At 42.8% G+C, this 15,134-nt stretch overlaps 1 protein-coding gene across 2 annotated transcripts in view; it reads right to left on the bottom strand.

The window, feature by feature from the left end:
• The window catches only part of CUL1 (cullin 1), a 3,347,782-nt gene that overhangs the window by 1,340,734 nt on the left and 1,991,914 nt on the right, over positions 1 to 15,134 (bottom strand). For both annotated transcript variants that reach the window (XM_044064870.1, XM_044064871.1), the window contains exon 14: positions 5,068 to 5,185. In XM_044064870.1, coding sequence (XP_043920805.1) covers positions 5,068 to 5,185 — 118 coding nt within the window. The remainder of the gene's footprint in view (positions 1 to 5,067; positions 5,186 to 15,134) is intronic.

Here is a 15,134-nt window from a genome sequence, read left to right as displayed (position 1 = left end):
ACCCAATATAAAAATGAAACATCTTATTATTTCTATCCCATTCCTATTTCTCCTCTCAACCCAAACCTCTTATCACTTCCATCATCCCTATCTAACACTACATTCCACAACCACCTACAACTCTGCAAACTTCACAACATCCTCCTCCTGCTACATTTCTCCTGCCTTTTTTAACCTCCCTAGCACATGTACACACAAACTACCCCAATTGCACACAATCCTTCCTAACTCTAAATCTAAAACCAAACTCGACAAACTACATTCACACTTCCCTCTACTCTCACTACCCACTACTAGCACACTGTTATCAGGAGATATAAATCCCAACCCTGGCCCAAACCCCCCCTCCCAGCCACCCACATCCATCATCCTCCAACACCCCTCCCTCCTTCACCACATAATTTTCAACCTCCCCTGCCCACTACAACTGGATCATCCACCTCAAAACACCTTGCCATATACTCTCTAAATATTCAAAGCCTATCCAATAAAATCACTGACTTCCAAGCCTGGATAACCCATACAACCCCTCACATCCTCGTACTATCTGAATCCTGGCTTAAACCACATATCTCCAAAAATGAAATTCTCCCACCAGGCTATAACATATATCGCTCAGATAGATATCCACAAAAAGGTGGAGTCGCCATCCTCCATTCGAACAACCTCAATCTATCACCACTCTCCACAACAGTCCCCAACTTCCACCCAGCAGAACTTATAATACTCAAATGCCACCTCAACCCTCACAATAAAATAGCTATTGCTTCCATCTATATCCCTCCTGGAAACAATCTAAACACTCTTGAAAATGTACTGTCCTGGTTTTCCCATAGCATAACTTATGAAACCCTCATCTTGGGAGATGTCAACTTAGACTGGTCCAAACTGAAAACTGACTCTCCCCAAAACAGTCTTAACTTACACGGCTTCCATCAACTCATATCGACCCCCACCCGACTCCATAGAAATACATCATCTAACTCTATAACAGACTGGATACTTACCAACTTCCCCCACCTTTACCACAACCTTATTACTCTGCCAGACCAACTTAGTGATCACCTCCCCACCTCTGTCCTCAGATTCATCACCCAAACCTCATCTATAGCAGGACTGCCACACACTCACCACTTTTAATCTAACACAATTCAACTCAAATCTATCTTCCATTGACTGGTTCTTCCTACAAAATATCCCACTAGATGATGCAGTCAGCAGTTTTAATAACATCTTCCTGAATACCCTTAACTCCCTTGCTCCTTCTAGAAGGATTTGAATAAAATCCAATCATGCCCCATGGCTCTCCAAACAAACTAAGCCCCTCATGCTCAACAGAGATAAAGCCTGGAAAGCCTGGACCAAAACCAAAGAATTATCCCTCCTTCAGCACTATACGCACCTCAGAAACCTTACTAATAAACAAGCCAATGCAGATAAAAAGGTCCTTCTACAACTCTGGGCAACTTACAAATCAAACCCTCAGAAATCCTGGACTACAATTAACAGAATTCTGTCCCCAAGCCATCCATCAACACCCAGCCCCTTCCCCAACACAAGCCCCCTAGACACAGCTATCCTTCTTAATCACTTTATCAATACTATTCAGTCACTCATCCCATCAAACTGTAATACTACTCCCCTGTCTACCCCACCCAACCTGACTATCCTCCTTTCTCTCTACATCCTGTCTCCACCTCCTATATAAGATCTCTTCTTTATAAACTCAAACCCTGCTCTTCCTCCACAGATAATCTACCACCGACCTTCCTCAAACTAGCTGCAGACACCATAGCATACCCAGTGTCCATATTAATCAACAGATCTATACAAGAATACACTGTCCCCCACTCTCTGGAAATCCTTTTTCACCATTCCTCTGCACAAAGGTGTTAATTCTACTGACCCTTCTAACTACCGACCCATAGTCATCCTATCCCCCCTCTCTAAGATTCTTGAAAAATGTGTCCACTCCCAAGTACTCAACTACCTGCTCCAACATCATCTCCTCACCCCCACCCAACACGGTGTTCGTCCCCACCACAGCACAACTATTGCACTATCATCCTTTACCCATACCATTGCTGAGGCCCTGGGCAAAAATAAACTTCTATCTGGTCTCTTCCTTGACCTCTCAAAAGCCTTTGATACAGTCTCACATCCCCTACTGCTATCTAAACTTGCTAATCTTAACCTATCTACCTCCACCCTCACCTGGTTCTCTAGCTACTTAACTTGCAGGAAACAAATCAGTAAGATGGCTCTCTTCCACTTCTCCTTTTACACTTGTTCCAACAGGAGTTCCCCAGGACTGCATATTGGGACCCTTCCTATGTAACATCTTTACTAATGATCTCCACACATCTTGTAAACAATCTTCCCTCATCCAATATGCTGATGATTCTACCCTCATCTGTATCTCTGACAGCATCTCCGAACTTCATATTCTTAACCAACAGACATTCCTCTCCACTGAACAGTGGCTAACCACTAACCTACTGATCCTCAACCACAAAAAGACCAAACTGTTAGTTAGTGAGCTATATCTTTAAATATTCTTGTGGTTGCTCAGGTGTTTTCAAACACGTCATTCATTGAGCAATTAAAAGCATGGTTTGTGAAACAGTAGTGACCTTTGATGAAGTTTGCTTTAGTGCAGACGAAAAGTGCTTCAAGTCTAAGAGTTTGTAATTGCTCTGTTTAAGTATTCTAGTATTTAAGTAAAGATTTATATTTAAGACTTTGTCCGTTTGTCACAGTATCATTAACAGCGTTACAGCTACATCAGGAAGACCTGCCTTGAGTGCTGCTTAACCAACAGACCTTCCTCTCCACTGAACAGTGGCTAACCACTAACCTACTGATCCTCAACCACAAAAAGACCAAACTGTTACTTTTTCTTCCCCACTCTCTCTCACCAAAAATCCATCTTTACTATCGCTTCCTCAAATAACACTATCAAACCTGAAACCCAAACTAAACTTCTAGGAGTCATCATCGATGATGAACTGAAGTTTAATATACACTTACTACACAGTATAAAAAAGACTCACCAGAAACTAGGTCTTCTATATCGTAACAAAAGATACCTAACACCCAATGCTAGATTGTCCCTTGCCCAAGCTTTTCTCCTTCCCTCCCTTCTTTATGCTGACCCTATACTTAGCCATATCCAGACTACTACCTAAAAAAACTTCAACAAACATACCATAAGATAGTTAGATTTGTTACAAACTCACCATATAATGGCACACCACTGCCTATCCCTTAACTCTCTACACTGGCTCGAATTTCCCCACTTATTCCAGCTATCTCAACTTCAAATGCTACACTCCCTTCTCTACAAACCTTCATTCTGCCCTACCCTCGCTTCTCTCATCTCAATCTATTCTCCTCCTCGCACTCTTTGTACCTCTGACCAACTACTACTACAAACCCACCAACCCAAAAAAAACTATCAGCAAATACCCATTGCCCAAACCTGGAACAAACTTCCCAGGGACATCTGTTCCATCATTCACCCATCCCATTTTAAAGAAAAACTCAAGGCTCACCTACTAAAATCTGTCCTTGCCAAGCCCCAACTTGATAACTTTCCCCATACCCTATGTCATTACCCCCCCCCCCTTTTTTTCTACGGATTTGACCAAATCATGCCTGTTTTTTTCCTCCCCAAATCTCTGATACCTGCACTGACGAAACAAACCAGTAATCTAAATATGTAAATATCTAATTACACTGCTACCCTTTAATATAATACAGGTATACTGCCTTTTAATTTTCTTCTTTTGATTTGCCTAACACATCTATTGTTAAATCAATTTGTTCATATTCATCACTGTATAACTTTTCTTTAAGTAATATCATCTGTTAATGTAAACTGTGCTTGTAAAAGACCTACTTAGTGATTGTATAACTTCTGTTGTAAACTGCTGTATTTCATGGAGCTTTTCTCCTCGGGTCTCCACTGAAAATGGGTCCCAAGCCCAGTTGGACTAACCCAGTTAACAAATGTCAATAACTAAATAAATAAATACAACTTTTTACATCAGCTGAATGGGGACCAAGAACTAAAACTTCTGCACAACTGGCAATCTGAATCAAGATACCTTATCCCAAAGACATATGACACACAAGTGTCTTGAGGAGGGATTCCGTGACCACCAGTCACTGTATTTTTTTCAGACTCTGAGACCTTGGAGTCCCTTACCTATTTCAAAGGTCAAATTAGCAATACCAAGTATATAAACACAGCAGTATAAAACCTTGTATTTACAGCTAGCAAAAAAAACAGTTCTAGCCGTCAGAACAAAAACAGTACTTTTTTGCCAGAAAAGACAGCCAGGGACAAGTATGGTAATGACAGGGAAACAGTTTAGGATACAAAAAAAAGGTAATGGAGTACAACAAAGAACCTGGACTGATAATTAGCAATTAACAGATATTCTACCCACAGCAGTCAAAAGTATTTGAAACACAATAACTTATTTTTTTCTAAAATTATAAAAATGTTTCAGAAAATGACTTGAGCTATGCATGCTGCCATTCTACCTCTCAATGGCAGAAACAAGAATGAGAGAATCAGTTGGAAGCAAAGCATTACGGGGTATGGGAGCAGTTTGAGCTAGCCAGAGGTGTTTGTTGCCATGGAAATAAAAGTATGGGTGGTGACCAGTTCTAATGGCTGGAAAGGACCACTTTAATTCAAATGGTTCCTCAAATACCCTATTAAAAAAATTAAACCTTCAAAACACACACACACAAACTGGTGTGACAGATTCCAGTCCCAATGCATCCCACACCTCTGGGACAAACGTCAACTACATGTCAAGCAGAGTAGCAGCACCTGCCTCCTTCAAAATAAACCTACATAATTAGATGGGCAGTGTCAAATCCCCCCCCCCCCTGTCTATCCTGTGGAGGGAAACGACTTTTGATTATGGTTTATTGGCTAGGTTTAAAAAGGTCTGTAGATTGGTTGGTTTGTACTTATGAATGGACTTGCAAAGGATAAAACAGTACAAAATTACTTTTACTAAATTATTACTGTAGTTGTAAATGACTTACAGTCTAATGGCTCTGAGTTACTCAAATGTTTTTTGAACTGTTCATTCAAGTCCTTGCTGACACCAATATCCTGGAACATCCTCTGAAGTTTGGAAGTGTACTCAAACCCACAAGCTTGCTGGAAAAAAAATGTCAAGAGTGAGGAACCTCTGGACTACTGCACACAATACAGACATAAGATAGAAAGGTTACTGAAAATGCAGCAATTAATATACATAACAATAATCCCTAAATTTAACTCAGACCACTGTCATTCTGTAATGTGTACTACTGCACAATGTGTTTTTTGACATTTTATGGCAGAAAAACTGGAGAGATTCGAGCTTATCAAGGTCCATATTTAAATCACTATTAAAAATTGTCATTATCTATTTTCTATTACTCACAGCAGGTGCAAATTGTTCAAAACAATCGTATAACAGTATTTCTTCATAAAAATTATTCATTCATATTTTCTACCAGGAGAATGAAAGTCCAGACAAAGTCTCTGGCAGTGGGACATACTTTAAAAGCTGGCTCCAGCCACATTATGCATCATTAGAATCTAGTCAACAACGTAGAAAACAACATGCCTTAAGTTCTGTGACAAAATATGAAGCCATTTTCAGTACTGAGCTAAATTTATTATCTGCTCATAACTACCAATAGATTTTATTAAAGGAAATAGCAAACAGTAACGCACAGAGTCCGTATATTCATCAAAACAGTAAGCATTACGTAACAATATATTCAAAAGGAAAAACAAAGATGTGAAACAGGAATGAACAGCAAAGATAGTTGCAAAACATTAGCCTCTGAGTAAACATCTACTAAATGTCAACTTCTAAAAGGATCACAAACAATAAGAAACAATTTCATGCCAAATATGTTTTATCTATGCAATGGAAAAGTAGAAAATGTTATTTTACACTTAATGCTGACACTGCTTCAGAAAGGGGGATGCTTAGATGCTTAGTCATCCACTTTGTAATAACCATCATTTTACACTAATGACGATTAACTGCAATAAAATAATACAAATTAAGAAAGTACAACTGCTTGCACGAAGGCATTAAAAGAGCTTAACCAATTTATAATGCATAATAAATGTATGAAGAGAGGCCCATGTTGCTGCTGTGCAAATATCAACCATGGAAGCTTTGGAATGGAAGGCCTACAGAAGTTGAAAAGTACAGTTTTGTACCTACCATAAATGTAGATGTTCGAAGATCCACATTGCTGCAGTCCTAACACTTGGGTAGTCCGCTGTCCCTCGGTCGGCCCGAATATCAGAGTATAAGGCTGACGTCGGTCAAGGCGCATTTGACTGACATCAGAACGTCAGGGTACAAATGCGCATGACCGACGTCATATCCTCAGTCTTTTCTTGCCCCAGATGTCAGAAGACCCTAAAAAGAAAGGTCAAAACCCATAGACAACAACTAAACAACCAACCAGCCTAATACCAAAAATATGTACAATATATACAATATATACACTATACCTCAGAGGGATAACCCAGGCCACACAACCACCTCAAAGTACAGAGGGAAGGAGGGAGGGTAATTGGACTGCAGCAATGTGGATCTTGAACATCTACATTTATGGTAGGTACAAAACTGTACTATGTTCTTCATCCCACATTGCTGCAGTCCTAACACTTGGGTAGAATCCCAAAGCTGAGGTAAGGGAGGATGGCTAAACTATAATGAAGCAGGGCTGCCAAAATGCCCTGCAACACAGCAGTGGCAAAACCAGCCCTGGATTTAGAGTACAGAGGAAGGTGGTAATGCCTAGAGAAGGTATGCACTGAACTCCAAGTGGCTGCCTCCAAAATATCCTTAGTAGCCACCCCCTCAAAAAAGCTGTTGAAGTGGCAGTAGCCCTAGTGGAATGAGGCCTAATCCCAGCTGGAATCTCTTTGCCATGATGGGAATAACAGAAGGCAATGCAAAATCCAATCCACTTAGAAATAGTTTGTTTTGACACGGGCTTGCCCTGAGAGCACAAAGCAAAAGAAACTAATAACTGCTGCGATTGTCTGAACCCTTTAGTTCTGTCCAAATAATATCGCAACTGCCTGTGTACATCTAAAGTGTGCAAAATCTTTTCCCCTTTAGTTTGTGGATTTGCATAAAAAGTAGGCAAATGAATAGTTTGGTTTAAAGCCACACTAGAAACCACTTTAGGCATAAAGGAAGGATTAGTACGTAAAGATACCCTATCCTTATGGAAAATTAAGAAAGGCTCAACTGCCATAAGGGCCTGCAATTCAGAAACCCTTCTTGCAGAGGTAATGGCCAACAAAAAAGCAGTCTTCCATGACAAATATTTCAACTCAGCAGTAGCTGCAGGCTCAAAAGGTTGTAGAGTGAGTTTCTCCAACACAAAATTGAGATCCCAAGCAGGAGTAGGAGCTCTACGTGGGGGTCTTATATTCTTTGCCCCTCTAAGAAATTGCTTGAACAAAGGATGAGAAAACAATGGTGGGTCACAGTCGTAGTGAGCTGAAATTGCTGCAGCATGAATCTTAATAGAAGAGAAGGACAAACCTTTGTCCAATAACTCAGTAAGATATTGAAGAGCCACACTTAAATCAGGCTCAGAAACATCCAAATCCTTAGCTGCACTCCAAAATAAAAATCTCTTCCATTTATCTGCGTATTAGGCCGTCTAGCTTCCAAAATCACATTCAAAACTTGTTGTGGAAGTTGAGACCCTTTATGGTTCAAAACAGAATATGCCATGCTGTTAGGTGAAGAGAGTGAAGCTTGACATTGAGCAAATGACTGTCCTCCTGGGACAACAGATGAGGAATCAAAGGCAAAGGCCATGGAGGCTTCTGTACCTGACTTCTCAGTAATGGGTACCAGTGCTGTCAAGGCCAATCTGGAGCTATCAAAATCATCCTTGGCTTGTCCTGTCTGACCTTCAGAAGTACCTTTGGGAGGAGAGGCAGAGGTGGAAAGGCATACACATGAAGATTTTTCCAACTGAAAGAAAGAGCATCCACTTTCCAAGCTGTGGGATGAAACCGCTCTGTGCAAAACTTTGGCAGCTGGTGGTTTAGTGGAGAAGCGAACAGATCTATGTCTGGAGTTCCCCAGGACACTGTCAATTTCTGAAATACATGAAGATCCAGTTTCCACTCGTGGGGATCCATGATTTGTCTGCTTAACACATCTGCTAAGGAGTTCTGTGCTCCCGGCAGAAACCTTGCCTGAAGACTTAGTTGTAAACTGAGAGCAGTCTCCCACAAAATCATTGCTTGCCTGCATAGAGGATAAGAATGTGTTCCCCCTTGCTTGTTGATGTACCACATGACAGTTGTGTTGTCTGTTAGAATCAACACCTGCCCTGGAAGAAGTAAATCCTTGAAAGCTATTAATGCAAACTGGACTGCTAACATCTCCTTCAAATTGATATGTAGATGCTGTAGTCTGACAGGCCACTTGTCTTGTATCCACTTTCCATTTAGATGAGCTCCCAAGCTTTGTCTGAGGCATCTGTTGTTAAAATTTGACTCGCCTCTGGCCGGGTCACAGAGAGTCCCTTGTTTAGGTGACATTCCTGAGCCCACCACAAAAATTCCTTTTGAATGCAAGGTATTATTTGAATGACAGTGTCCAGATGCTGGCAGTGCTGTGTCCATACATTTTTGAGATACCATTGCAACTTCCTCATATGCAGTTTGGCATTGGGAAGCACCAGAATACAAGATGCCATGAACCCTAAGGCTTGAAGGACTGTCCTTGCAGTCAGCCCGGACTGAAGAGATAGATGATGGAAGTAAAGGGAAAGATTCTTTTGTTTGTCCGGGGTTAGAAAGGCCATCTGGGATGCTGTATTCAGTCTTACTCCCAGAAAGCACATGTCTTGAGAGGGTACTAGACTGGACTTTATTTCGTTCACAGAATACCCCAGGCATCTTAGCACTGCTATCACATACTCCAAATGACGAAGAAGCTCTTCCCTTCCTTGAGCCAGTATCAGGCAATCGTCCAAATAAGGATAGATTTGTATTCCTTTCAGCCTGAAGAAAGCTATCACTGGAGCCAGAACTTTTGTAAATACTCTGGAGGCAGTAGATAAGCCAAAGGGCAATGCAGAGAACTGATAGTGAGAAGTCCCAGTCCGAAAACGCAGATACTTCCTGCAACTTAGCCTGATAGGAACATGAAGGTAAGCCTCCTTGAGATCCAAAGTTACCAACCAGTGATCCTTGCCCAGTAGAGGTAAAAGCTGTTGTAACGTCAACATTTTGAACTTGGGAATGTCCAGATAAGTGTTGAGGATAGATAAATCCAAAATCGGTCTCCAAGTGTTTCCCTTTTTTGGCACAAGGAACAGGAGAGAATAAAATCCTAGGCCCCTTTCTGGCATAGGAACCGGCTGTATGGCCCCTATTTGGAGTAACAGCGAAATTTGCTTGTGAGCCTCTATTCTTTGTTGAGGAGGAATGTCTGGCATGCCTTTGAAAGGAGGCAAGGTATGGAAATAAAACCTGTAACTGTGATGTATGATATCCAGTACCCATCTGTCTTGGGTAATCAAACTCCAATTTTCTTTGAAAAGTGCCAACCTTCCTCCCAAAGGTGCTGCCAGTCGAGAAAGTTCTGGCAGCTGGAAAGGTAAGTCATTGGGTCTGTTTACGAAAGGACTGACCCCTGCCCTCACCCGAAGACTGTGCAGGAGAACTCCCTGTCCTAGGCCTGAAAGAGCCCTGACCTCTGCCCCTGCCACGTCTAGATCTACCCCTAGACTGGGAATCATAAGAAGGATACGTCCACCCTTTAGTAGGCCAATTTCTACTAAACTTTGGAGGCTGAACCTGCAAAAAATCTTTAACAGTCTGCATAGACTTAGCCTTGTCTTCCATTTTCTTCAAAACTGCCTCAACAGGAGAACCAAACAAGACATCAGACTGCAAAGGGGCATCCAAAATCCTAGTTTTAACATGGTCAGATAAATTTTGATCCCTCAGCCAGGCATGCCTGCGAAGAACTGACCCAGTAGCAGCCACTCTAGACGAGGCCTGTACAGCATCAAAACCACATTGCAAAGAATGCTTACCCACCTGTTCAGAAACATGCACTAAATCTTGTAACTCTTTACAATCAATACCTTCCGCCAGAGCATCCACCTTAGATTTCAACTGTGAAAGGAGATAATTTTGATATTTCAACATGTGAAACTGGCAATTCAAAGCTCTCATGGCAAGAGTGGAAGAAGTATAAACTTTCTTTCCCCATCTATCCAAGGCCCTGGCCTCCTTATCTGCAGGAACCGGATTCTTGACAACAGAAGCCTTTACACCCTTAGGCCCCTGGCTAACAGTTTCTGGGTCTGCCCTAGGACTCTTAAAAAGATACTTATGAGCTTCAGGCACCCTGTAATACCTATCTGGTTTAACAGGAGCAGGAGGCAAAGAATCAGGATTAAGCGAAGCCTCTGCAAACACATCTTCCACTACATTCAGAACAGGAGGTATAGCTAAAGGCCTATGCTGGGGTAAAACAAAAATTCCCTAAGCCTTTTCCTGGAATCAGAGAAATCCTGACCTTCCCATTTAAAATGCTCTCTCATGGAGTGAAGGGTCTCTGAAAAGAAAAATCCTCAGGAGGAGAAGCAGAAGGAGTAGAATCATCCACATCAGAATCAGAATAATGAGAATACTCCTGCAAGTCTTCAGTCAAGACTCAGACACATCCAAGCCTGCTCATAATCCCCAACACAGGTTCCATCCTAGGCCTCTTATCAGGAGGGGGCATAGAGCCTCTAATTAAAGTAATTAAATCTTCTGCCATTTTAAGCATGTGCTTTTTGGGCACAGAACCTGAAGAACTAGGAGTGACACCCACAGAAGCAAAACTAGACCTGCCTCTAGGAGAAGCCTTGGAAGCAGAAAGAGAGGGCCTAGACACCTTAGGAAGGGAGGGGAGTACAGTTACCTGAGAAGCCCCTACAGCCTGACCTGCCTCCTGGGAGGCCACATCCTGTAAAAACACAGTCTCTCCCTGGGACTCCATAGAGGCCTCCGTCGGAACCACCGGTTCCACTGACGCCTCTAAAGAACCGGCGTCCGGTTCGGACGACTCCTCTAACCTAGGTTTAACTGCCTTGTCCTTGCGCTTCTTAGAAGAAGCCGGCGTCGGAGCATCCGACAGCATATTGTAATTGCACCGCTTCCCAAAGACTAACCTGGCACAATCCAACCTACGCTTTATAGTGCGTTTATTGAACCTAGCACAAAAGCGACACCCAACAACGTCGTGCTCAGGTCCCAAACAAGGTATACACAAATTATGGTAATCCCTATGCGGTATCTGTTTCCCACAAGAAATACAGTTATTCACTTTTTCTGACATCCGGTAAACCACTGAGGCAAGAAAAAACCGAAATATTCCCCAACGGGGTACTTAACCAACTCTGACTTCGGTCTGAAACTCCGAATTCGAAAAATTTCAGAACGCCGAACAGCACTTGCAACACTGCTTCTGCATCGGACCATGCGGCAAAAAAGACTGAGGATATGACGTCGGTCATGCGCATTTGTACCCTGACGTTCTGATGTCAGTCAAATGCGCCTTGACCGACGTCAGCCTTATACTCTGATATTCGGGCCGACCGAGGGACAGCGGACTACCCAAGTGTTAGGACTGCAGCAATGTGGGATGAAGAACATCTGACCTTGCTGAGTGTGCTTTAATCCTTGCAAGTATAACCATGTTATCTTCTCGGTATATGTAGGTAATGCAGTCTCTAAGCCACTTGGATAGGGTAACTTTAGCTACTGCTTTCCCCATCTTAGGACCAGAACAGACAATAAATAGGTGGTCAGATTTTCTAAAGAACTTTGTCTTGTCAAGATAAAAGCATAGTAGTCTGTGAACGTCAAGCAAATGAAAAGTATATTCCCCTTTATTAGAGTAATTTGGGAAGAATACAGGTAGGTCTAAAGTTTGATTAATAGTCAGATCTGAAATCACTTTCAGAAAAAAGGAAGGGTTTGTTCATAAGGAAACCCTATCCTTGTTAAAGATCAAATATGGACACTTCATACTCAAAGCTTGTAATTCTGATACACGTCTAGCAAACGTAATAGCGACCATGAACAAGGTTTTCCAAGATAAGAATTTCAGATCACATGTGGCTGCAGGTTCAAAAGGGAAACTGGTTAGAGACTGTAAGATCATAAATCAAGTCCCATGGTTCAACTGGTTGTTTTAAAGGGGGGCCTAATATGCAAAACTCCTTTTAGAAAAGCTTTACACAGCCTGTGACAGATTAATGACTCATGAAGACAACCATTATGGTAGTTGGATATTGCAGACAGATGGACTCGAATAGAGTAAGCTGCAGCTCTGGACTCCAGTTGAGTAGATAAATATTCTAGAACAGGCACTTGTGCTGAGAAAGGGTCAATAGGCCTATCCTTGCACCACAGAGAAAAACGCTTCCATTTACTAAGGTAAAGCCTTCTGGTGGATGGTTTATGTGAAGCCAAAAGAATGTGATGAACTGGAGAGGATAGGTCACTTTGCCTGGCAATCAGCGAAAGTGGAGGAACCAAGCTGTCAGCTTGAGACTGGATACATTCGGGTGAATCAAGCCCTCTGGATGCGTTACTAAGTCTGGGATTAGGTCCAGAACCCAGGGTTGACAAATTAGATGAAGCCACAGAAATGGGAACCAAATTTGATGAGGCCAGTAAGGAGCAATGAGGATTACTTTGTTTCTCAATCGAAGAGCTTTCTTCATGAATTGAGGTATCAACAGAAGAGGGGGATAAGAATAGAGAAGACCTGTGGGCCAGTCATGTAGAAGAGTGTCCCTTGGTGACCCCCCCTCTGCAGGGGGATTACGGCAAAGTAGCTGCTGCATTTGTGGTTTGTGGGAGAGGCAAATAGATCTCAGCAAGGCTGACCCCAGCGACTGAAAATCTTTGCTGCCACTATCGGACTGAGGGACCACTCGTGAGCCAAGAGAATGCATCTGCTCAATTTGTCTGCAATCACATTGGAACCCCCGGGAATGTACGTTGCTACAAGAAAATGATTGGAAGCTATTGCCCATTGCCAAATTCTCATGGCTTCCCGACATAAAGGGTAAGATCTGGTTCCCCCCTGTTTATGCACCAGACTACTGACATGCTGTCTAACTGAATGGTAATTGTTCCCGAAGGGAGGACAGAATGGAATGCTTGCAACACAAAATGCAGTGCCCTCAGTCTCAGAACACTGATATGGAAATTGGCCTCCAGGGGCGACCAAGTGCCTTGGACTGTCTGTCCCTGATAATGGACCCCCACCCGATCAGGGAAGTGTCTGTGGTCACTGTGGCTAAGGGTAGAGTAGAGAAGAAAGGGCGACTCCATAGATTTTGATCCGGCTTCAGCCACCACAGAAGGTCTTGTTTGCAAAGAATGGTTATCCTGATTTTGTAAGACATAGGACGATCTAACAGGGACTATTGAGTTAGTAACAACCATTGAAGGAGTCTCATGTGATGTCTCGCTAATGGGACCCTTGTGATGGAAGCTGCCACAGACCCCAGAAGTTGTAGAATTGCTCTTGCTGGAACACTGGTGCGGTTCAAAACTGGTTGAAGTCTCAGCCTTAGCAACCTTTGTGTGTGTGTGTGGGGGGGATACTCGAAAGATCCAAGTCTTGAATTCCGCCACTATGAACTGCAGCCTTTGGGATGGAGTTAGTTTGCATCTGCTCTTGTTCACAGTGATGCCCAAGTGCGACAAAAGTTTCCGTGTTTGCTGTAAGATGAACAGTCGATGCTCGGTTGGAGCGGTAAGGAGCCAATCATCCAGATATGGAAACACACGGAACACAAAGAATCCTCGTAGTCTCAAGCGAGCTGTCATCACTTTCATGCATTTGGTGAACACTCTGGGGGCTGTAGAAAGACCAAAGGGCAGTGTTCAGAATTGGTAATGATTGGCCCCCAGCTGGAAGCGGAAAAATAATCTGGAGCGTTTGTCCATTTTTATGAGGTAACACGTGTCCTGAAGATCTATAGAGCACATCCACTCATATTTTCCCAAGAAAGGTACTGACTGGACCGTGACCATCCGTAACTTTACTTGTTTGATAAATTTGTTTAGGTTACTGAGGTCTAAACTGGGCCTCCAGTCCCCTGTTAGTTTTGGCACCAAAAATAATCTTGAATAAAAGCCGGATCCTTGTTGGTCTGGGGGGGACTGCTTGAATGACTTTTTTGAAACAGCTTTTGAATTTCTATTGCTGCAAATTCCCGTTCACTGGGTGGAATGTCGGGAATGCACCTGGTCGGCTTTGGTTTTGAAAAGAAGGGAATGTGAGCTCACCTTTGGGGTGGAAGGAAAGCCTCCATGAGATATGTTCTTATTCTGCATCCCAGGAAGACAATGTCCTGAGTTGCCTGGAGGTGTGATTTTGGCAGATTTATCTGGAATCCCAGGGACTGCAATAAGGAGTTCACCAGGTGGAGGTGATCTTGTAGTATTTGTCGGTTGGGGGCCTGGATGAGCATGTTACCCAGGTAGGGGAATATCTATATCTCCTTTGTCCTGGCGTAGGCTAGCACTGGCACCAAACATTTGGTAAAGACTCTGGGAGCAGTGGAAAGACCAAAAGGCAAAGCAGAAAACTGCCAATGAGAGGAACTCACCAAGAATCTTAAGCATTTCCTGTGGGAGGGTTTGATAGGGATGTGGAGGTAGGCATTCTTTATGTCTAGAGTAGCCATGAATCCCTGTGGAGTAATCAGGGGAAAAGGGTAGGCAGGGTGAGCATTTTGAAGGTGGGTACCTTTAGGAAGAGACTGAGGTAGGAAAGGTCCAGAATGAGTCTCCATTATCCGACTTTTTTGGGGACGAAGAAGAGCCGTGAATAAAAAACTTTTCTTTTTGCAGAGGGGGGAACTGACTGTATAGTACCCTGTCTAGTAATGTGTACAGTACCGGTTGTAAGAGAGGCAGTTGTTGAGAAGGGGGATGAGGAATGCCCTTCCATATGGGAGAAGAAAGCCAAGACATGTAGTAGCCCTCTTTGAGGACAAACAGGACTCATTTGTCTTTGGTGATCTGGGTCCAC

Source organism: Protopterus annectens, chromosome 3.part0 (genome assembly GCF_019279795.1).
Source record: "Protopterus annectens isolate FY-2018-M chromosome 3.part0, PAN1.0, whole genome shotgun sequence".
NCBI classification, from domain to species: Eukaryota; Metazoa; Chordata; order Ceratodontiformes; family Protopteridae; genus Protopterus; species Protopterus annectens.
The sequence above is the reverse complement of the archived record's forward strand: the minus strand, read 5'-3'. Positions and strand labels throughout refer to the sequence as shown.